The sequence below is a fragment of the Mustelus asterias genome, chromosome 8, assembly GCF_964213995.1.
Source record: "Mustelus asterias chromosome 8, sMusAst1.hap1.1, whole genome shotgun sequence".
Taxonomy (NCBI): Eukaryota; Metazoa; Chordata; class Chondrichthyes; order Carcharhiniformes; family Triakidae; genus Mustelus; species Mustelus asterias.
In genome coordinates this window covers 80,422,921-80,445,985 of record NC_135808.1, presented here as the reverse complement: position 1 = coordinate 80,445,985, position 23,065 = coordinate 80,422,921, and the positions used below count along the sequence as shown (strand labels likewise).

Sequence of the window (23,065 nt, the reverse complement as noted above, 5' to 3'; positions counted from 1 at the left end):
TGACAATATCTCAGTCACACTGCCACCTTTGCCTCAACAGAAAGCCACACATCAATGTGAAAGAGGCAGCATAACTCCAGAGCAGTCCCACATGGCGTGCTGAGGGAAGCCATCTTACTCACTTTAACTTTGGCACTATGTGGCGTGGGATTTGTGGCACTTTGTGGCTTTTGGCTAAGATCGAGTGTCAGATCAAGCCCAAGATGGGGTGCAACGCCTCGTCTTGTCCGCTTGGACCTTGTTTGTCTCTCTTGTGGGGATCTTGAATTTGGATTCAACTGGAATTTGAATTTTGTTTTTGGAGCAAGTGAGGAATGGATTTGCATTTGCCTAGTTTACTCTGAGCATCGGCTTTGTAACTTTAAGAATGGAGAGAGTTTTTTTTTTAATGATGTGGGGTGGGACTCGGCCTTTTGGCTAAGATCGAGCCCAAGATCAGGCGCAATGCCTTTTCTTGTCAGCTTGGACTTTGTATGATTCTCTTGTGCGGACCATGAATTGGATTCAATTTCGGATGGTTTTTGGAGCAAGCAAGGAGATGGATAAGGCTGGCTTGGTTCACTCTGTGCATTGGCTTTATAACTTTAAGAAAGAAGTAAATATATTTTTTAAAACTATCTGGTGTGGGTCTCTGTTCCAATTGTGAAGCCAACTTTAAAAAATGCTGACCCAGTTCTTTGTATCTTTGAGACACTTTGTAAACCTATACTGGAGGATTTTAACATTATAAGAATGTAGATGCAGCACATTTGCTTGACAGCAGATCCCTAGCGTGTGGATAAGTTCCCATGTGTCTCCCTAGGCAGGCACAATACGACTCGCAGTCTACAATTTAGACTGTTGTCACATTTTACATCTCCTGCAATATGATCACCACTACATTGCTGCTAATTAATTTCTAATGGAACTTGTCTACTAAAGAGGAATTGATATCATCTTTACAAGGGAGCTGGCCCAGAACACCCACAGTAGTAAAATTATCGACCTGAAACATAGAGTGGAATCTTGTTGTGACTTTGGAGGTCTTGTCTGCCGGTGAGAGACCTGGGGTGCTTCTTTTCGGGAAGCGTCCACTGAACCACATGCCAGTCAGGCAGGGGCAAGGCCACCAGAAGGCCTTCTCTTAGAATCAAGAGCCTGGGGGCAGAAGTCCTGCCAAGTGAGAGTTGTCAGCCAGTCAGAGGCCAGCAGCTGTTGTGCCCCACAAAGCCACTGAGGAAGCGATGGCTACTGCTGGAAGGACATCCCCCAGAATGCTAGGATCGCCAAAGACCCTGGATATAGGTAAATTATGTGGGAGGCAGGAGGGGAGGGGGGATCCACGAGGATGAGGCTTACAGAGAGAGGTGGGTCAGAAGCAAGGACAGGAGAGGTGGCACACTGCCCACCCCGAGGTCCAGAAGAAGCACTAGCTGCCTTCGATCGAGGGATGCCCCCCAACAATCCCCAAGATGGAGTTCACCTTGTGACAGGTTTACCTGAAAACGGGCATGAGGACCAAGGGGCTAGAAGGTCAACCACGGGCCTTCCCACCCAGAACTTAATTCTGATGGAGGTAGAAAGGCGGTTTGGTTCAGGTACGCCACCACCCACCTAATTAAATGCCCTTCAAACTTCCAAAACTCACCACCAGTAGGAGCAGAAGATTTCACCCATTAACTCTGTTTCTCTCTTCACAGATGCTGCCAGACTTGCTGTGTAATTTCAACATTTTCTGTTATTATTTCCAATTTCCAGTATCTGCAGTGTTTTGCTTTATCATTGTCAGAAAACCTTGATGTGAGCTATTCCTCAGCTATGCATCCATTCTTCACAGATTCACTTTCACAGGACTCTTACCACTATTTGCAGCTTCAATACACTTTCCCTTTTCAAAGTGCAGAATGACTTTAAGTATCATTATCCATTGGAAATATCAGGCCTCTGATGTGTGCAGCAATGATTTCAAACAGTAAACAGCACAAATTCAATGTGCTGCCTGCAACCTAATGAATGGGTGTGTTGATTATATATCGTAATCCCCATGCCCGTTTGCAGTGCCTTTGGGATGTCCTACCAGAAACTACGACAAAAGCAACATCCTAAAAGAGTTTCAAAAGGGAGTGGGTGGATATTGGTCTCAATTTTATGGTTTCAACGAGGTGAGTGAGACAGAATGGATAGGAGTAGCAGCTGTGTGTACTACCTACAAGATGCACTGCAGCAATTCACCAAAGATCCTCAGACAGCACCTTCCAAACCCACAGCCACTTGCGTCTAGAAGGACAAGGGCAGCAGATACATAGGAACATCACCACCTGCAAGTTCCCCTCCAAGCCACTCACCATTCTGACTTGGAAATATATCGCCGTTCCTTCGCAATCTCTGGGTCAAAATCCTGGAATTTCCTCCCTAACGGCATTGTGGGTCAACCCACAGCATGTGGACTGCAGCGATTCAAGGAGGCTGCTCACCATCACCTTCTGAAAGGCAACTAGGGATGGGCAATAAATGCTGGCCAGCCAGCGACGCCCACGTCCCACAAATGAATGAAAAAAAAAGAGTGGTCCATTCGATCCCTTCCCACTGTCTCAGCACAGCGAATCAAGCATTGGACAGCCAATTAGTGGCTGCCTGGTAGGAAGGCAGTCAATTTGTGGTAGGAAGTTGGACTTAGCGCCCGATTGGGAACCTAGACCGGGACGTCATTCAGCAGAGCAGTTATGCTGCGACCAGGAAGCTGGTCACAGCTACAAATTTAAAGACCCCCTACCCTCTCAATTTCCCCTCCCATTTTGCGTCAGCTCCAAAACAGTGAATAAGTAAAGGTAAAAACATCCAGACACTGCCACCTTCACCAGCAGACTCGAGCTGCTACATACAGCCATGGACCATGGGCTGCCTTTTTCTGCCTCCTCCTACCTGCTGTAAAGCATTCCTCAACGTTTTCCCATCCACTGCCTGAAAATGGAGCGGGCAACAAAAAAATACATTCAATTCGTTCTTTAATAATCTCAATAGTTTGTTAACTGGTTATTTCAAAATGGCGGACGCGCTTCCAATTTTGCATTCACTTGCTTTCTGTAATACTAGAGACTGGCATGATGATATATACCAGTGATCAGGAAGGACTGTAGAAAAAGAGATAATCAGCCATGGATATCTAAGGAAATAAAGGAGGGTATCAAATTGAAAGAAAATGCATACAAAGTGGCAAAGATTAGTGGGAACCTAGAGGATTGGGAAATCTTTAAAGGTCAGCAGAAAGCCAAGAAAAAAGCTATAAAGAAAGGGAAGATGGATTATGAGAGTAAACTAGCTCAGAATATAAAAACAGATAGCAAAAGTTTCTACAAATATATAAAACGAAAAAGAGTGACGAAAGTAAACATTGGTCCTTTAGAGGACGAGAAGGGGAATGTAATAACTGGAAATTAGAAAATGGCTGAGACATTGAACAGGTATTTTGTGTTGGACTTCACAGTGGAAGACACAAATAACATGCCAAAAATTGATTACAGGAAGGCTATGGCAGGTGAGAACCTAGAAACTATCATTATCACGAAAGAGGTAGTGTTGGGCAAGTTAATGGGGCTAAAGGTAGACAAGTCTCCTGGTCCTGATGGAATGCATCCCAGGGTACGAAAAGAGGTGGCGGGAGAAATAGCAAATGCACTGGTGGTAATTTACCAAAATTCACTGGACTCTGGGGTGGTTCCCGCAGATTGGAAAACAGCAAATGTGACGCCACTGTTTAAAAAAGGAGGTAGACAAAAGGTGGGTAATTATAGGCCGGTTAGCTTAACTTCTGTAGTAGGGAAAATGCTTGAATCTATCATCAAGGAAGAAATAGCGAGACATCTGGATATAAATTGTCCCAATGGTAAGACGCAGCATGGGTTCATGAAGGAAAGGTCATGTTTGACTAATTTGGTGGAATTCTTTGAGAATATCACATGTGCAGTGGACAATGGGGAACCTGTGGATGTGGTGTATCTGGATTTCCAGAAGGATTTGACAAGGTGCCGCACCAAAGACTGCTACAAAAGATAAAGGTGCACGGTGTTACGGGCAATGTATTAGCATGGATAGAGGATTGGTTAACTAACAGAAAGCAAAGAGTGGGGGTAAATGGGTGTTTTCCTGGTTGGCGATCAGTGACTAGTGGTGTGCCTCAGGGATCAGTGTTGGGACCGCAATTGTTTACGATTTACATAGATGATTTGGAGTTGGGAAACAAGTGTAGTGTGTCAAAATTCACAGATGACACTAAGATGGGTGGAAGAGCAAAGTGTGCAGAGGACACTGAAAGTCTGCAAAGGGATATAGGTGGTCTAAGTGAGTAGGCGAGCATCTGGCAGATGGAGTACAATGTTGGTAAATGTGAGGTCATCCATTTTGGTAGGAATAACAGCAAAATGGACTATTATTTAAATGGTAAAAAATTGCAGCATGCTGCTGTGCAGAGGGACCTGGGTGTCCTTGTCCAGGAATCTCAAGGAGTTGGTTTGCAGGTGCAGCAGGTAATTAAGAAGGCAAATGGAATTTTGTTCTTCATTGCTAGAGGGATGGAGTTTAAAAACAGCGAGATTATGTTGCAGCTGTATAAGGTGCTGATGAGGCCACACCTGAAGTACTATGTACAGTTTTGGTCTCCTTACTTGAGGGGGTGCAGAGGAGATTCACTAGGTTGATTCCGGAGTTGAGAGGGTTGGCTGATGAGGAGAGACTGAGTAGACGGGCTATAGTCATTGGAATTCAGAAGAATGAGAGGAGTTCTTATAGAAACATATAAGATTATGAAGGGAATAGATAAGATAGAAGCAGGGAAGTTGTTTCCACTGGCGGGCGAAACTAGAACTAGGGGGCATAGCCTCAAAATAAGGGAAAGCAGATTTAGGACTGAGTTGAGGAGGAACTTCTTCACACAAAGGGTTATGAATCTGTGGAATTCCCTGGCCAGTGAAGCAGTTGAGGCTACCTCATTGAATGTTTTTAAGGCAAGGATAGATAAATTTTTGAACAGTAAAGGAATTAAGGGTTACGGTGAGCGGGCAGGTAAGTGGAGCTGAGTTCACGAAAAGTTCAGCCATGATCTTATTGAATTGCGGAGCAGGCTCGAGGGGCCAGAGGGTCTACTCATGCTCCTAGTTCTTATGTTCTTATGATATCAGAGCATTATCATCACATTATATTTTATCTTCACACTACAGGCCCGATTTTACCATTTGGAGTCTAAGGGCCGGATCCAGGCGTAATGCAGATCCACGCCCGGAATCCTCTTTGCAGTGCGCCCATTCACTTTTTGCTGGCTCCAGTCCGATCTGCGCAGTGGGCGGGGCTTAGCGCTGTCGGAATGATCGGAGGTCTGAACTGCGCATGCGCAGTTCGAAAAAAAATCTGAAGCAGCGCGCCTGGGCGCAAAAGAAAAAAGCAGCAGAGAGAGCAGAGAGGGGGGAGGATGGACTTGGGAGAATCTTGCAAACTGAAAATAATGTAGCATCGTCTTTGTGCTGCCTAATTATCTGTGGGAAAGGTAATTAAACTACAGTGTCCTAGTGAGCAATTAGTGACCTGTATAATACATTTGTGATCTGTAACTGGATTGTTGATGTCCCTGTAGCCATGAGCCAGGTGCTCAAATGTTCAGAGTCATGTGGTGAACTTGGAAGAATTGCCCCTGTGGTGGAACTTGGTTGGAAATAAGATTCAAGGAGATTACTAAATCTGGGAAATCAACCATAGTGAAAAGAAGTTTGTATTGGCAACTCTTCTCTCACATTCCATGGCAGATGTGCCCCTACTTATGAATGTGATTTGCATGGGCAACGTTGGGTGCAGCTAATCTGCCTCTGGAGCAGCCTTGGATCCTTTCTTTCATCTTGTTTTCATCTGAACATTGCACAGAATTAGAGGAATTCCCTTTGGAAGATAATGTCAAAATTATAATCGCAGGAAGTAAAAACCTGACAGTCAAAAATTTGGGAATTTTTTCAAAATATGGATGGGGGGATATATATTTTGAAATATATATAGCTGGCTCATGGCTACAGGGACATCAACAATCCAGTTACAGATCACAAATGTATTATACAGGTCACTAATTGCTCACTAGGACACTGTAGTTTAATTACCTTTCCCATAGATAATTCGGCAGCACAAAGAAGATGCTACATTATTTTCAGTTCGCAAGATTCTCCCAAGTCCATCCTCCTCCCCATTCTCCCCCCCCCCCCCCCCGCAACCAGAGATCCATCTGAGCCCCCCCCCCGCCCCCTCTGGCGGATGCCAGCGGAAGGCCAGGAAGATGCTGCAGGCTCTCGAAGGACTGCAAGTCGGAAGGATGGTGGAGGGAGACCAGCGATCGAGGTAGGTTGGGGGTGTGCTCTGCCGAGGGGGGCCTGCCTCCCAGGGTGGTCTGATCCTGGGGGGGAGGGGGGGGGGGGGGGGGAGGTCCTGCCGGGGTGGTTAGCGGGGTGGTCTGCGAAGGATGGTCGAGGAGGATGGGCTTCGGAGGTTCCCCTGCAGAATAGAAATCCGCTTCGGATTTTTATTTTGCAGGTCGCTTACAGCGCGGATCCGGAACGGACCAGAAGACGGTAAAGTGGGATTTGGCAGTAGAGTTGGGCGCGCAGTTCATTAAGTCGATTTAAGTGCATGCTAATGCATTTAAATCATCGGGCCGCCCGATTCGGGCGCAGACCGGACCCGCGCCCGAATCGGGTGTCGGTAAAGCCGCGATCTGCTCGGATTCGGGTGCAAATTGCGTTAAAGGCCTGACGCCCGACTTTACTGCGATTTTGCGCCCGAAAACAGGCACGAATGTTTGGTAAAATCGAGCCCTACATTTTACATTCCCACAGGGGGAGGCACGGGGAAGCCCATCCGATTTGCGAGTGTAAAATTCCACCCCATTGGTTTTTTGTAAAATGGGAGTGGAATTAAATAGAAAGCTCTTGCAGGGAGCTGAAGAGCTTCCTGTCCTGTCAAAAAATTCTATGTTGTGAAATCACTGGACTTCACTCTGTTTTTGCTCTTGTGTGCTGAGGCAAGTTGTAGCCACTTATAGAGGTTATCTGAACACAGACTAGCTATCAGACCTATGGCCATTTTAAAGTAAAGTTTAGTTATTATTCACAAGTAAGGCTCATATTGACACTGCAATGAAGTTACTGTGAAATTCCCCTAGTTGCCACAGTCCTGCACCTGTTCAGATCAATGCACCTAACTAGCACGCCTTTCAGAATGTGGGAGGAAACCGGAGCACCCGGAGGAAACCCACACAGACATGGGAAAAACACGCTGACTCCACACAGACAGAGAACCAAGCCAGGTATCGAACCTGGGTCCCTGGCACTGTGAAGCACCAGTGCTGACCACTGTGCTATCATGCCGCCCCATTTTGGGAAGAATCATAGCATGATTACACCCCGGACAGAGGCCATCCAACCCCTAACGTCCATGCTGGCTCTCTGCAAAAGGCAAGTTGTAGCCACTTATAGAGGTTATCTGAACACAGGCTAGCTATCAGACCTATGGCCATTTTAAAGTAAAGTTTAGTTATTATTCACAAATAAGGCTCATATTAACACTGCAATGAAGTTACATCCACAACTCCCACTTTTGCGTATCCCTGCAAATGTTTTCTCCCCAGATAATTGTCCAATCCTCTCTTGAAAACCATGATTCAATTTGCCAGCTCTCAGTCCATGCATTCCAGATCCTAACCACTTGCTACATAAAGAAATTTTTCTTCATGTCACCATCGCTTATATTGCTAACCATCTTAAATCGCTATCCTCTGGTTCTTAATCCTTCCAGTAATGGGAACAAGATGTGGATACAGAGCAGTTTTTGAATCATGTTTCGTACCATATTTGGTTTACTTACACATTGGCTAGTAGATTTACCAACCAGGACACTGTGGGGTCAAGCTGCAAATATATAACATATAGTGTGGAGTTCAATCATTTCACATAACTGCAACACAGTAAAGGAGCTCTACTTTCTAATAGTACAACGTGCAATCTGCTGCAGCAAATCTATCATTGCTTGATTACTTTTAGCCTTTTTCCCTCAAAGAAAGATGATTCAACTAAAATTAAATGTGATTGAACCATCCAGTGAGGGAAAGGAGTTTGCTGTCAAGTATTGATTTGCTTTTGTAATGTAGAAACTTCTCAAGGCCTGCCTACAAAAACCTTTGTTAGTTCTATTGTGTTTGTAGATAGTCATGCTTTTGATCCAAAGCCTTTGTGTTGCCTGAAGGCTATAGAACTGAAGCTGCTACCTTGATTCTATTTTGTTACTGGCATTTGTGTGAGCCAAGTACTGTACATGTTTCTGAAGACGTGTCACTAATGGGTTTCTGCTTATTTATTGATTGAATCTTTAGCTCTTCATTCCAGATTGAGTTTACATTATGCAGAAAGCAACATACCCCATTTAGGAAATAAAAGATAGTTTGAAAATTACCTTTACAGTAAACCTGTTCTGTGTTACAAATGTCAAAGGGAAAGAATTTAACATAACATTGCTTTAATGGATAATAATGCGATTAACCATGCCACCAATATTTAATTCTTGAACAAGTCTGGATAGAATCACAGGACTGGAAGTTTAAGAAAATGTTATTTTCAAATTATCCCATTCCATGAAGAAATGGCCCCTAATTTTTTCAGTGTGCTTTTCTATTTTTTTAAACTGCAAAACCTAGGGAAAGGACTAAGGCAGAATACCAACAAGGCCAAAAAGAGTAATATAAAATATGAAGTAATGGGAGATACGTTGGCACAGTGATTAGCACTGCTGCCTCACAACTCCAGGGACCTGGGTTCAATTCACGGCTTGGGTCACTGTCTGTGTGAAGTTTGCACATTCTCCCCATGTCTGCGTGAGTTTTCTCTGGGGGCTCCGGTTTCTTCCCACACTCCAAAGATGTGCGGATTAGGTTGATTGGCCATGCTAAATTGCCCCTTAATCTCCCGGGATGCATAGGATAGAGGGATTAGTGGGGTAAATATGTGGGGTGATGGCGATAGGGCCTGGGTGGGATTGTTGTCGGTGCAGACTCGATGGGCTGAATGGCCTCCTTCTGCACTGTATGGATTCTATGAGATAAGGAATTATAGTTTTCAACATTGGGAAATATGACTTAATAAGAATGTGATGCAGTCAATCTTGATTTTAATTGAGTAAGATGCAGGGATAAAAGAGGAACACATGGGACAGCTGTCATGGTGATCCAAGAAACAGGAAAAGGAAGTTCAGAGGAGTAATGAATAGTGGGAGCAGGGGGAGAGAGACAGAGATTGCCTTTCTGGCAATGTATTTTCCAGTGTCGCACATTGACTCTTCAATAAATATCTTTTAAAAAACAATGGATTTGGATATTTGTTTCTTTGTTGTTTGTGGGATGTTGCTAATGCAGAATCACTGCAGCATTTATCTACATGACAGCTGTTGCCACACTCTTACCATAGCTCATTGTGTGAAACCTCTTTCAGTGATTTGACAAGGCACAGACAGTTGAGCTGAACCTTTGCAGCCTATTACAAGAGGAATAATTGAAATTTTGCTCTTAAAGTTAAAATTAGTACAAGTAAAGCATGTTAACAAGAGCTGTGAAATATAGTAATTTCACTTTTAAATGAAGTGCTAATTGGAAATAATAACGACAAGCGCCTCTGTTTACTAATGGAAGCTGTTATGAACTGCACTTAACTGAGAAGCTAATTAGTGTCACTGTGAACGTACCATGCTTGGTACCTGACAATAATAACCTGAGTGTTTTATTATTTCTTTCTGAATGTTCTCCCAGAGAGTGACGGGTTGCATTCTGTCCAATGTAAACTCCCCAGCTACACCTGTAATTGGACAGCCGCAGAATGGAAGGCGCTCTATCTACCAGAACTCCACAATCACAAACGACAAACCCACTGCAGGTAGGTCTCATTCATCATATGGTGGTTTAGTAAGGGGTGATATAATGGGAAAGTAGCGGTAAAGACTGAGTGTGGCTTATCAAGCATGGATTCAATGGGCAGAATTCTCCAGCCATTCACGCCAGCAGGATTCATGGTCTGGATCCTCCATTATAGAAAGGATATTATTAAACTAGAAAGAGTGCAGAAAAGATTTACTAGAATGCTACTGGGACTTGATGGTTTGAGTTATGAGAGGCTGGATAGACTGGGACTTTTTTCCCTAGAGCGTAGGAGGCTTACAGGTGATCTTATAGAGGTCTATAAAATAATGAGGGGCATAGATCAGTTAGACAACATCTTTTCCCAAAGACAGGGGAGTCTAAAACCAGAGGGCACTGATTTAAGGTGAGATGGGAGGGATATAAGAGAGTCTAGAGGGACAATGTTTTCACACAGAGGGTGGTGAGTGTCTGGAACAAGCTGCCAGAGGTAGGAGCAGAGGCAGGTACAATTTTGTCTTTTAAAAAACATTTAGACAGTTACATGAGTAAGATGAGTCTGGAGGGATATGGGCCAAACACGGGCATTAGGACTAGCTTAGTGGTTAAAAAAAAAGGGCAGCATGGACAAGTTGGGCTGAAAGGTCTGTTGCCATGCTGTAAACCTCTATCACTCGATGACTCTATCCTCTGTGGCAGCAGGGGAAATGTGTGAACAGCTGGAGAATTCTGGCCAATATCAATGTTCTCTGTTGTGGTTGTTTTTTACACAACAAATGAAATGTTTGACAGGAATTACATTCATGCAGCAGAATAGTACTATTCTGTTACATTCTGAGTAAGCAACTGCAGCTTAATTAGTGGACCTTTAAAGACCAGGATGGATCCAAGACTGTATCGAGGTATGAATGAGCACCTTCAAAGAAGGAACTGCTTGGAGTAAAAATAAAAAAGCTTGCTTTGTTGGCAGGTGTTGGAAATCTGATACAAAAGCAGAAAATGCTGAAAATAATCAGCAATTTAGATGGCATCTGCAGAAAACAACATGAATTAATGCTTTTGATTTGACTTACTTCCATGTTTATACGTCAGTCACTTGTCAATCTAAAGGTGCGTGTGCCAGAGCAGTAATACTGACTTCCCCAATAATTCTTCTAACTTGCTAACTTGTGTACTTTCTCCCCCTTCATTTGGAGCAATGTAAATACTTTGTTTAGTGCTTCCTTTATAAACTGCATAAGATCAGCAAAATAAACTTACATTTCTATAATGTTGTGTAGTTATAATGATATAGAGGCATCAATCACTCATAAGGGATTGAATAAACATGTTGTGGGTTCATTTATTGAGACTAGGCACATGAGAACATTTATACAAAGGTAGAAAGCTTGAAGACATCAGCAGCAGAGCTGTGTGTGTGCTCTGCTCAAAAGCAAAAGTGAAATGAAGACTGGATCACATGACCAACTTCTTTTCTAGTGATGTCATGCTGCTATCTTTTAAAGGCATGTTACAACATTACCCTTTTTTTTAAAGGTACTTTCGCCCCTTCCAAAGAACTATAACTATTTATAATACGTGTTAATGTTTAGTTACCATTACATAAGTATTTGGAACTGAGAAATCTATGAGTCTCTGAAATGTAAGGCAATCTATTGGTATGCCCGGATCAAGGAAGGGTAACCTTTCTGCAGGTTTCTTTAATTGCTCTCAGTGATCTGTGGGATTGTCATTCTTGGATGTTCTTCCTGGTTGGATTTGAGTAGGACTCAAATCCAACTGCAATAGAACTGTATGATGGTTGAAGAGCTAGAATGAATTTGATTTGTCCTCAGTTATGCCTCAGCATTGCACCTTTGTGTGTAATGACTTCATAGGGCATTATTTTTGAACAAATCTTTGTAAGTATAGCTGATTGACATGTCTGTTTTGTGGGATCTGGATGCAAACTTACTGTCCAACTATAAACTTGGCAATTCTATACCTGCATTTTTTATTGTGCATGTTGGTTACTCTCTAGATTCTAAGAGAGTAGAATGGGTAAGAATAAGTAGGTTGATACACACTAGTCTGCCAAACATGAGCTCTGCTAGTGATGGAATAGTTGAACTTAAAGGTGTTGCTGTCAGTTGTAACATTGCAATATGTAGATCTTGGAATTAGGAATTTCACCATGCAAATCATTTGTTCAGTTAGACATCTAGGCTAAAGAGCAGAAGGAGTAGTGTGATCAACATTCCACTTCTCATACATATCCTGAAATGCATTACCAATAAATTGCAGACCGTTATCCCTAATGATCTGTCTCGTTATGGAAAATAAACTGAAAATAGCTATTAAGAGTGTACATGACAGCTGTGCTTGAGATACTATCCAATCATTGAATAATGAAGTACTTGGTAAAGTAGTTGATGGTGACAATGAACCAAGTGTCCTGGTATGAAACAGGTTGGATGCAATTTTGGACCCAGAATGGGTAAGAACTTCATGTGAAATGAGTGGTTCAGTGTGCGGACTTGGCATATGCTCTTGACGTGCCTCACAACGCTTGATGACAAATTTAATGTCACTGTTCATACCAAATCAATAGATTGACTCCCTTGCGGATTTTCTCTGCGTGGAAAGGATTTGAACACCCGATTGCCCATCATGGCCCCAAATCTTTGTCCATTGGTCCCAAAATATCTTCAGGAATTGGAAAGATTTATTTTTAAATACCTGTTTATCATCTTCAAGTTATTTCAGATGAGGGAGAGAGCCTAAAGTAAGGGTTTGACATCCTAGATACGCAGTGGCCGAACTTGTAAACACAATGTGGATGTGAGGGGTAGACAGTGAGCTGCTGAGCTACTTCATAGATTAATGCTTTGCAGGTTTTAATTCGTCAGAACAGGAGGAATTCTCCCAAAGAAATTCTAAGTGCCGAATTCCAGCAAAAACTGGAGTAAATCCGCACAGTGGTTAGCACTGCTGCCTCATAGTACCAGGGACCCGGGTTCGATTCCCGGCCTTGGGTCACTGTCTGTGCAGAGTTTGCATGTTCTCCCTGTGTCTGCGTGGATTTCTCCCGGGTGCTCCGGTTTCCTCCCAGAGTCCAAAGAGGTGCAGGTTAGGTGCATTGGCCATGCTAAATTCTCCCTCAGTGTACCCGAGCAGGTGCTGGAGTGTGTCGACTAGAGGATTTTCACAGTAACTTCATTGCAGTGTGAATGTAAGCCTACTTGTGACACTGATAAATAAACTTTAACTTTAAATCCCGCTGGTTTTTTTAGCGGGATTTTCAAAATGAATCTCCCATACTCTGTGCATCACAGAGTGGCCTAGCGTGAATCTCGATAAAAATCAGTGGGTGGGGCCTATTTCCGCTGGAGAGACCGGCGGCATAGCGCTGAGTGGGCCACTGCGCATGCACCAATCTATTGGCGCCGAGACTGGCGCATGTGCAGTAGCCCCGCCCTGGCAGACTCCGGATCGCTGGCCAACCCCAAGACCCCGCAACGCTGCAGCTCCAACCACCCCATGCCCCGATCGCTGACATCCTGGACGTGTCCGGGCCAGCCCTGACCACCCCTCACCCCCCTTACTCCAGACCTCCTGGAGGGCCTCCATAGCCTCCCTTCACTCCAGCGGGGTCAGGCTGCCAGCTCCCCGTTAGTAGGGAGCTGGTGTAAACCCCACTGGAGTGAAACACTCCGGGGGGTGGAGGTGTAAGACGCTTCAGTCCCAGGCCCGCTAATCATATTTAAATTAAGATTTAAATATGGAGATGAGCTCCATGCCGATTTCCCCAATGCCACCGGAATTCCGACCGCCAGAGACACGTGGAGGCCGTGGTGCCCAGTGAGAAGCCTGCTAAATGGCCTCCGCTTATATCTCCCAGCTCACTCGCTGCTAGAGCAGCACAATGGGCTGGGAGAATCACCCCCATATATTTGTTTGGGTGAAGGGGTTAAAAGTGCGCTGAGCTTCTTTATGAAGTGTGAATAAGCTGAAAGCCAAGCTGCTAAGTAACATGCTGGCATTGCAAAACAATTATATCCTGGGCAAAGTTCAGACTCTAATTACATGTTGTGGTAATGGAGTCCTTGTTTATGATGACTGCATCCAAGAACATGCTTTTCTTTACATTTGGAGTGCGAATTTGAGGGATGTCACTTCTCAGAAGAGACAGGTAGAAGTGTTGGGAGGGGTTTCCACATCTGGAAGAGTAAAGCTCAGATATACAGCAGGCATGTGATTGTGCAATGGCTGGAACCTGGAACCTATCAAATTCATTGTCAAGTATGTTTGTCATTCATGATTTCACCCTTTGAGATTCTGTGAGAAGGTAACCCCTGCAAACGGTGGGATTTTACTGTAAACGGAAAGCTTTAAAATATATTTCCACTGTTCAGCACTCTCGACCATCTCCCCTCTCACATCTCCGTATTAGCTTCTCATGGAGGTTGGGAGACAGACCTTTAATTTCACATGTGAGTATAATTGGTAAGCCAAGTATTCGATGCCAAAAAACAATGGTACAGAACCTGGAAGATATAACTGCCTATATCGTAAAAACATCTTAATGATGGAGAAAATCAGGCCTTTCATACCAAAGGACTAATGCTGCTGGCTAAATTAAAGATCTGGGCTACTTTGATGTTTTTTTAAGTGAACAATATACCGATGACATCGAGGGGTCAGGTGATTCCATACTGGGAGTTGCTTGGTTCTGTCCAAAACATTTCTGGACAACCGGTGCTTCTGGGCGTTGGATTTCTGGACTGGAGAGGTTCCAGAGTACCCGCACTTTCAGTGTCGCTGCAGAAATTAATAACATATTTGACATTGTTGTCACTGAATTCTGTGCTGGTTATAGTTCTGGATTTTCAGTTTTTAGATGGTGTTGTTTTAACTGCATGTTAGTTACTGTATTTGCAGTATTTATCTCTCAGAGGAGATCGCTTTTGTAGGGGTGGTATTCCATTGCTGCAATTCCCGCCTATGGATGGCCCAGGGCTCACCTTCTGGCAGCAGCGCATTTTAACCTAGTCCCATCTTTACCTGATGTCCGCAATGCATTTTCTTGTCACTAGAATGGCTGCTCATTTTTATCACTCTCTAGACTGGGGAACTGAGGCCATCTCATTGCACTCAATTCTCAATTCTGAGCCTTGGTTTCTTGGCTGTTTGACTGTTCACTTTCCAGCTGAGCTTATAAGGCAAGGACAGTAGAACTGGTTCATTATGGTGCTGAATAAAATCCAGATTTCTTTTTGCAGCAAAACTTGGCCATGAAAAGATATTTAGCATAAATATCTAAACTGAATACAGTAGAGTTTTGAACACTCAATTGTAGTCAGACAATGTGAGAATATCCATGGCACACATTTCCCATCACTGGGATGTTTCCTCACCCCTGACTGTGTCTGTAATTGCAATGATTTGACAGCAGTGTGATTAAATAACTGCTAATTACTATTGTAATTAAATTACAGCCTTATTTTGTTTAAGTACTAGTTTAGATGAGATACATGATATGAGATGTTAGCAGCTATTAATTTACTAATAAAATCTCCAGGTGAAGATTCTTTATTAATATATGGTTGCTTAAAACCTCCCCTCAAGCCAAAAATAGGTCCCTTTCTTTTCAGGCAGTCACTGTTGCAATTCCTTGTTCCAGACAAGAAAATAAAATCAATGATACTGATGCCAACTATGGGCATATCTTCACTGCCCACCAGAGACCTGAGCTTGGGCAGGGGTTAGTGGGAGTGCATCACAAGCCACAACTATTGCCTCCTCAGCTACCTGCTTTGAACTAAAAGTGCGATTGGAATCATGAATTCTCTTTGAGCTCTGGGCCTGGATGTCAAGTGGGTACCGCTTATGCCGGGTGAGGGGCTCCCGGCTCACCATGCCTCACTGAGCCCGGTGTGACAGTCACCTTTTATAACCTAGATCGGGGACTAGAAAATTCTAGTCCTGGGATTTACTTCCCTTACTCCAAATAGGACCTGGCGGTAATTCCAGCAGAAACCAGAGCCTGTTTTTACTCCTTCCACTGAGCTGAGGCAGAGTTATTTATGCCTGGAGAGCAGATTTGATCCTTTGTACCTGTAATATGAGACAAAATTATCAACAACTTGAAGAACGGTGAATTAATCAAGATCACTTGGTATAGATTTCTAAATGTCAAACCATGCCCAACCAAATTTATAGAATTCTTTCAAAAACTAACAGTGAATCAGGATTTGAAAAGATGATGATAGTTTGTGTGCCACTCTTTTCAAGTGATCTGAGTGACCCTTGACCCCCACCCGACCTGGCTTTGCCCGATTCACTCCGTGCACACTGTTTGAAATTCTTTGAAGTAGCTGATTGATCACTCGAGGCAGGCTGGGGTAACACTCAAGGGAGGCCAGAGTAACACTCGAGGGAAGCCGGGGTAACACTCGAGGGAGGCCAGAGTAACACTTGAGGGGGGCCGGGGTAACACTGGAAGAGTACTGGGCGCTTTACTGCAGAGTGGTGAGGGGTGAAACTAACCCCAAAGTTACTATAGAACTGGGTGCCGCTGAGGTGTGTGTCTCTGCGCTGGTGCAGGATGTGGGTGAGCGCTGTGGTGGTTCTTCTATTTTGGGTTCATGAATCCTTCCTCTGTGCTGCTGTTGGGGCTGGAGTTGAAGGCCTGGTTGGTGGACCCCTCAGCTACTTCCCAGATGTGCCTGTGACAGAAAGGAGAGGTCATTAGTGAACGGCAGGGGCCTGAGAAACAGCATTGTTGTCTGGTGGATGTTGCAGTGCTGGATCCTCACTTGGTTTAGCACCACCAAGCTCATCATCAGCTCAGGAGTGGTTCACATCCTTCCCAACTCTGTCCTCAAAATCTGAACACCTTCAGCTCTGGGATCCCCCCACCAGTCTGGGATCTATCTCTCTCACTGTGTGCCAGCTTTTCCTGCATGAAAACAGGTGGAGAGAGTGTAAGCAGGACCCGTGCCAGGGCAAGTGATAAGGATGCCTGGCATGTGTGCAAGATGAGTGAGAGGAGCAAGGTGATGAGGACAGGATCTGTAGGCGAGGTGAAGATGTGTGTGGGAGGGCGAATGGTGCTGTCCCTTGAGCTGGCAGTAAGTGGGATCCCTATGGATGTGTGATGGGAGTGTGAGTGAGTGAGTTGAGAGTGATGAGAAGTGTGACTTACCCTGTCAGGACGGGGGAGATCAAACATCCACTTTTTGCACGGGGTGGATGTCCTCTTCTGCAGATCAATGGCACTGACCACTGCTGCCAACCACTGCTGGGCTCATCACCTTGCTGCTAAGTTTTCATCCTGAGCGCGGGCAGATGATGTCATGCCAGGCCTCTACAGCATCGAGGAGTCTCTCTTGGGAGGTGTGGCGAATTCTGGGGCAGATTTTCTGGCAGCCATCGCTTCCCGGCAACCAAATAAATGTGGCTGCTGTGCGCAGGGGGTGGCCTTTAAATGTGGCACCCTGATGATTGCAGCGCTGAGGTGATGGTGGGGTGGGCGAATCAGAGGCCGCTCCGCTAGTGATACAATGTGGAACCCGTGGATGGAAATGTTTGTGACTAAGTGCCGCGCTATACACCAGGGAAAGCACGATGGCACGATGGCATAGTGGTTAGCTCTGCTGCCTCACAGTGCCAGGGACCCGGGTTCAATTCCGGCCTCAGGTGACTGTGTGGAGTTTTCACAATCTCCCCATGTCCGGGTGCTCCAGTTTCCTCCCACAGTCCAAGGAGGTGCGAGTTAGGTTGATTGGTCATGCTAAATTGATCCTAGTGTCAGGGGGACCAGAGGGTTATGTGGAGTTACGGGAATAGAGCCTGGATGGGATTGTTGTCGGTGCACACCCAATGGGCCGAATGGCCTCCTTCTGCGCTGTAGGAATCTATGATTCATGATTCTATGAAAGCTGCCATTGCTGTCGGCTGGCTCAATGCCGCTTTTCTCGCCCGCTATCGACCTATGCTGATTTCTGAGAAAACCTCACCCGTTAACTAGAAAAGTGCAAACTGGCAACATGCACTCTAGGTGGCACTCTAACCCCACCATCATAGCCCTTATAAATCTCTGGCTACCAAATTAGGTCTGATGTTTGAAGCAATGTTGTCTGTTCAGCGAAAAAATAAAGTCAATGCCTCATTTATTACTTGTTCTTGTGCATGTGCAAGTTTTATTCTTGATTGTTTTTTGCTGTAAGCTTGACTTTTGTTTTATTTTTATAAGTCAGATCTGTGCCAGAGTGAGAGTTCTGTGCATCATCAAAATACCCAAAGATTGGTCAGCTGAGGGCATAATTCACCACTTCCATGTAGGAGTGTTGAACGTGCTCCCATTATATTCACATGTGTGCTATCTTCATGCAAGATTCATTCACTAATTTTAAGTGATTGCAAGTCTTGAACAGCAGTCAATTAAATCTACCGAAACTGTTCTAGAGCCCAAGGGTGTGGATTCTGGAGAAATCTCCTATTTTATCTTTGCAAGTAGATTCTACAACAATGTATATTCTTAACTTTATTTTCTGGACACTGGATATCACTGTAATGGGAACTTCTATAAAGGCCACTAAGGGCGCAGAGAGAGCAAGTCAGGGCAGGGGGAGGAAGAAATTCATCACTGGTCTAAACAGATGAGTGGAGTTGTTCAATCTGTCAGATGCAAATTCTAACAGATATTTGTACTTCTAGAGGGAGTGCTTTTTATGGCTGCCTTTGACTAGGAAATACTTTCTATTTTGGATATTAATCCATCTGAAGATACCCCATCAGTACATTGACATCACTGCCTGGACTGTACAGTAACTAAACTGTAAAACTCATGCCTCAAGCAACCTCCCACCTTATATGTCAAACATGTATGGCAATAATCAGCAAACATTGAAATGTGATGCTGTTCATGGTTTCAACAAGCATTTGTCAAATAATTTGTGCCAAAGATGTTGCACATTTTCAAACAAAGACAAAGCAATGAAACACTATGATAGATATGTTATATTGTTCTGATATGATTTAGGGACTATATATTCATGTGTAGCTATACATGAGTATCCAGAGTGCCACATCACTTATTGCTGCATTACAGTCTGTTTATTGAGTAACAGTGGATCAATCTACAGCACACGGTTTGATCTGAGAAATACATTCAATGAAACTTCAGTATTTGTGCCTAAAAATCTGATTATTTCAAACTTCTGGGAGACACATGAGATTACAAAGCGCAAGTTTTAAAATCATTATTAATATCTTCCCCCTTTTTTGTACATTTTCCAAGATTGTTTAAATTACCAATAGGAACATATGGCAATCTGTCCAAACTGCGTGAGGGTTATTGTCACATAATAATTTGTTGACTGCACACCTCATACTGCATACCAAGCAGAAGGGGTGATCTTTAGGCTGGCTACACTGCCAATCTCCAGGGCAGGTGCTGATAATGATAAGCAACCAAATAACTGGGGAAAATGGGGCAGGAGAAAACAGTGAGGCAAACACAAAGGGAGATCACAGTCTATTCTCAAAGTTCAGACATGTATGATAAAGGGAATGGATTGTGGTTCTTTACCATGGTCTCCTTGTGTATGTGGGTCACTTTTCTCCCATGCCCCATCTTTATTACATAGCTGATTGGTTGTAAGTTATTTTTCTCAACATTAAGAGCGGTCCTACTGGTTCAGTTAAGAAATACAATGGCATAAATTTGTTTTGACAGTAATGCACAAAAGGCAATAATGAGTCCGTAGTCCATTTTGCATCCCACCCAATCCTATATTCTACTGGGTCCAGCATGTGGTACCAGTACACAATCACTTATTTTACATTTCTCACCCAGGATATATCTGTGCCCCATACTGTTTGATATCACATATACCAGGCATTTCCGAAGTTTGCTGCGTGTTTGATTCAAGAGCAGAGGAAGGAAAGGCCAGTAAGGATACTACAATTATCCTCTGCTCCGAGAAAAGCCTGCCAACAATATGCAAGTTCTCAAATGGACCCTTGAGCATAATACTGAAGAGCAGAGCCCATACTGAGCACAAGCCAACAACTTCACAACAAGCGAAGGGGTAGACATCTTCCTCAATGCTTCACCTTTGCGGATAAGAACATTGTCCCGTCATGGTACGGGGAAAATAATTCCCAATATATTTTAAGATAATGCAAGCTCAAATGACTATCCTTGACATTTGGGACAGAAATCTTCCTGAGTTGACCATACCTTTCGTTTCCTGATAGCAGGTACTAAAATTCTTCTTGTAAGAATCATTATTTGTTATTGAAAGTATATTAGATTAAGATCTGAAGAAATAATTTATTTAAAGTGGTCTCCTTAAAACTGGAGGAGTCTGCTACAACCATATACACTGACGTTCTGTAGACCTGTTGGAAATTAAATATTTTTGAGTCTTAGAAATAACTGTTATTATCAGTTAAAAGTTCACCCATTAGTATTATTGTTGACAAGTTCCAAGCTCGATGCTCAGATTGCTTTTACTTTTGACTCTGCGTAAGAAGGTCCCAGGCTCAAGTCTCATGGGGATTGAATACTTCATCTGGGCCAATGCTTCAGTGCTGCCTAGTTAAGGGTGTGCTACTTCTCAGATAAGACATTAAACTGAGCCCTTTGTGTGCCGGCTGTGGACATGAAGGCTCTCCTGACATTATTTGATGAAAGGCATGGAATTCTTCTGGTATCTGGTCAAGCATTTCGGCTTCAATTGAAACCACCAGGAACAGATAGTCTGGTCATTTCATGCTTATGGGACAGACTCAAAACAAATTGGTGACCTATATAACAGAAGTGTCAGTGCGTCAAAAGGTATATGTTGGGTTATAAAGTGTTTGGCAGTATTCATTGGCTACAAGTTCACTCTCTCCAGGGAGTTGCAGTTTCCCCATTTTATTAAAACACGGCTACTCAGCTGCCTTTGTATTTGTCGATTTCTCATCTGTTTTCTACTGGATTTGTCTTGCAGTTCGAATCCTGGGGAAGGTAAGCGAAAGTCTGGGAAAGATCTGCTGTGTCCGTCCACACGTTGAACGTTTCACCTTTGTGGGTAAGAACTTCTTCTCTTTGTGGTAGAGTCCACTCTTTACCAAGGCCGTACTTCAACTTACAGAATTAATCTATATGCAATATTAAACAGCTTTAGTTAAAGCCTTAACATTATCTTATCATTTGAAGACCAGGAGAATGATTATGAAGTCATGGTCACAATTTAAAAGTGACTGAATTGCTCTAAAATGACCGCCTCATGTTTTTGGCTGTGGAGATTTCCCAACGCCAAGAGCAGCGTGCTAGTGTCAGAAATATAATGGCCATATTGCTGGCCTGTTTAGATGGGTAAAGTGCTCAAACTGCCTACTGTTAGAAATAAATAATATTTAATGGAATCAGAGTCATCTGTTTTATGTTTTCCTCCAGATACCCTTGAGCTCTTTTGGAAACTCATTTCAAGAGGGACGATTCTCCCAGCCCGCTGCACTGTTCAAGTAGCGCAAGGGGCTGGGAGACATCAGCAGAGGCCGTTTCACGGGTTTCCCATTGGGTGTTACAGCCTCCGTGAGTCTCCCAGGCAAAGATTTCCAGTGTCATTGGCTCCACATCGGAAAACACCGCGGAGCTGATTACAATATGGAAATTCGAATTTCCATTTCATTAGCGGGCTCAAGACGGTATTCTCTGGGCCTGTTAGCGTCTCCCCCCACCCCTGCCAGGGATGGTTCAGTCCAGTGGGATTTATTCTACTAATGGGGAACAGGCAGGCCAATCCCGCTGGAGAGAAGAGAGGCCATTGAGGTGCCCCCAGGAGGTCAGGGGTAAGGGGGGCTGTGCCTTGGGTAGTGCCAACCTGTCCCCTGGTACTACCAACTGGGCACCTTGGCACTGCCCAGTGGGCATTGGGCAGTGCCAAGAGGGGGTGGAGCCCATTAGGGGCACAGGGCCCATTGGGTGGGCAGTCAGTGGGGATGAGGGGGTCCAAAGATGTGCGGGTTAGGTTGATTGGTCATGCTAAAAATTGCCCTTCGTGTCCTGAGATGTGTAGGTTAGAGGGATTAGTGGGTAAATATGTAGGGATATGGGGTAGGGCCTGGGTGGGATTGTGGTCGGTGCAGACTCGATGGGCCAAATGGCCTCTTTCTGTACTGTAGGGTTTCTATGATTTCTATGCTCTGCACTGGGATCACAGGCAGAAGGAGGGAGGACAACGATCCGGGCTGGCCATCAAGGTTGGAGGGGGAATCAGGACTGCCAGGGGGTTGGGGCTGTCGGGACTGTCTTGGGGTGGGGTGGGGGGGATATTGGGGCTGGCCCAGGGCGGTCCAGGAGGCTAGCAATCGGAGTGTTCGGGGGGATGGTTGGAAGGCAAGTGGCCAGCGATGAGGGGGTTGTGGGGCTGGCAAGCGATTGGGCTGGCCAGCGATCTGGAGGCCGGCAATGCAGGGCTACTGCGGATGCGTCAATCTCCCTTCTGATGGATCAGCGCATGCGCAGTGGCCCACTCAGCACTATGCTGCCAGCCTCTCCAGCGGGAATAGGCCCACCCACAGATTTCCAGAGTGAATCACGTTAGGGCACTCTGTGGTGAACAGAGTGTCTAAGATGCATTCTGGAAATTACGCAGAAAAAGTGAGCAGGAGTTACTCCCATTTTCCCGCAAATTGGGGACTTGGAATTTTTTGGGAGAGTCCGGTCATGATGTTGCTTATTGTGGCACTGATGTTATTTCACTAGTATTCTTTTGATTTGTTCTTAAGATTTTGTTGTATGTGGCGTTCCATGGATTATAGCCATAGGCGAAGCAGATGGAATTCTGGGGCAGAATCTTCCCGATCCCACAGAGGCTGGCTTAAAGGCAAGGCTAGGAGGGAAAATGGAATTGAGAACATTGGGCCAGGGAGCAGATCCTGCCTTGGTCACAGGTCATCAATGGCAATGCCTATTCACCCAGCAGTGGTGGGCAGCCATTAGTTAGCAATTAGGAGGTTAAGGAGGGGGATGGGGAGCACTCCACTGCCATCTTCCAGCAGGGCAGCCTCCCGCTGAAAACCAAGCTTGACAGCTCCATTGAGGAGACCTCCCTGTGACAGTCCAGATGGCCATCAGAGACTGAGACTCCATGTCCATCACCCACTGTCCAAACAATTCCT

The 23,065-nt window shown here is 44.5% G+C and overlaps 1 protein-coding gene across 1 annotated transcript in view; it reads left to right on the top strand.

Moving 5' to 3' along the window:
- The window catches only part of nmnat2 (nicotinamide nucleotide adenylyltransferase 2), a 251,535-nt gene that overhangs the window by 216,636 nt on the left and 11,834 nt on the right, over window positions 1-23,065 (top strand). The window contains exons 5-6 of the mRNA XM_078219366.1: window positions 9,800-9,923; window positions 20,890-20,970. Of these exons, the coding sequence (XP_078075492.1) occupies window positions 9,800-9,923; window positions 20,890-20,970 (205 nt within the window). The remainder of the gene's footprint in view (window positions 1-9,799; window positions 9,924-20,889; window positions 20,971-23,065) is intronic.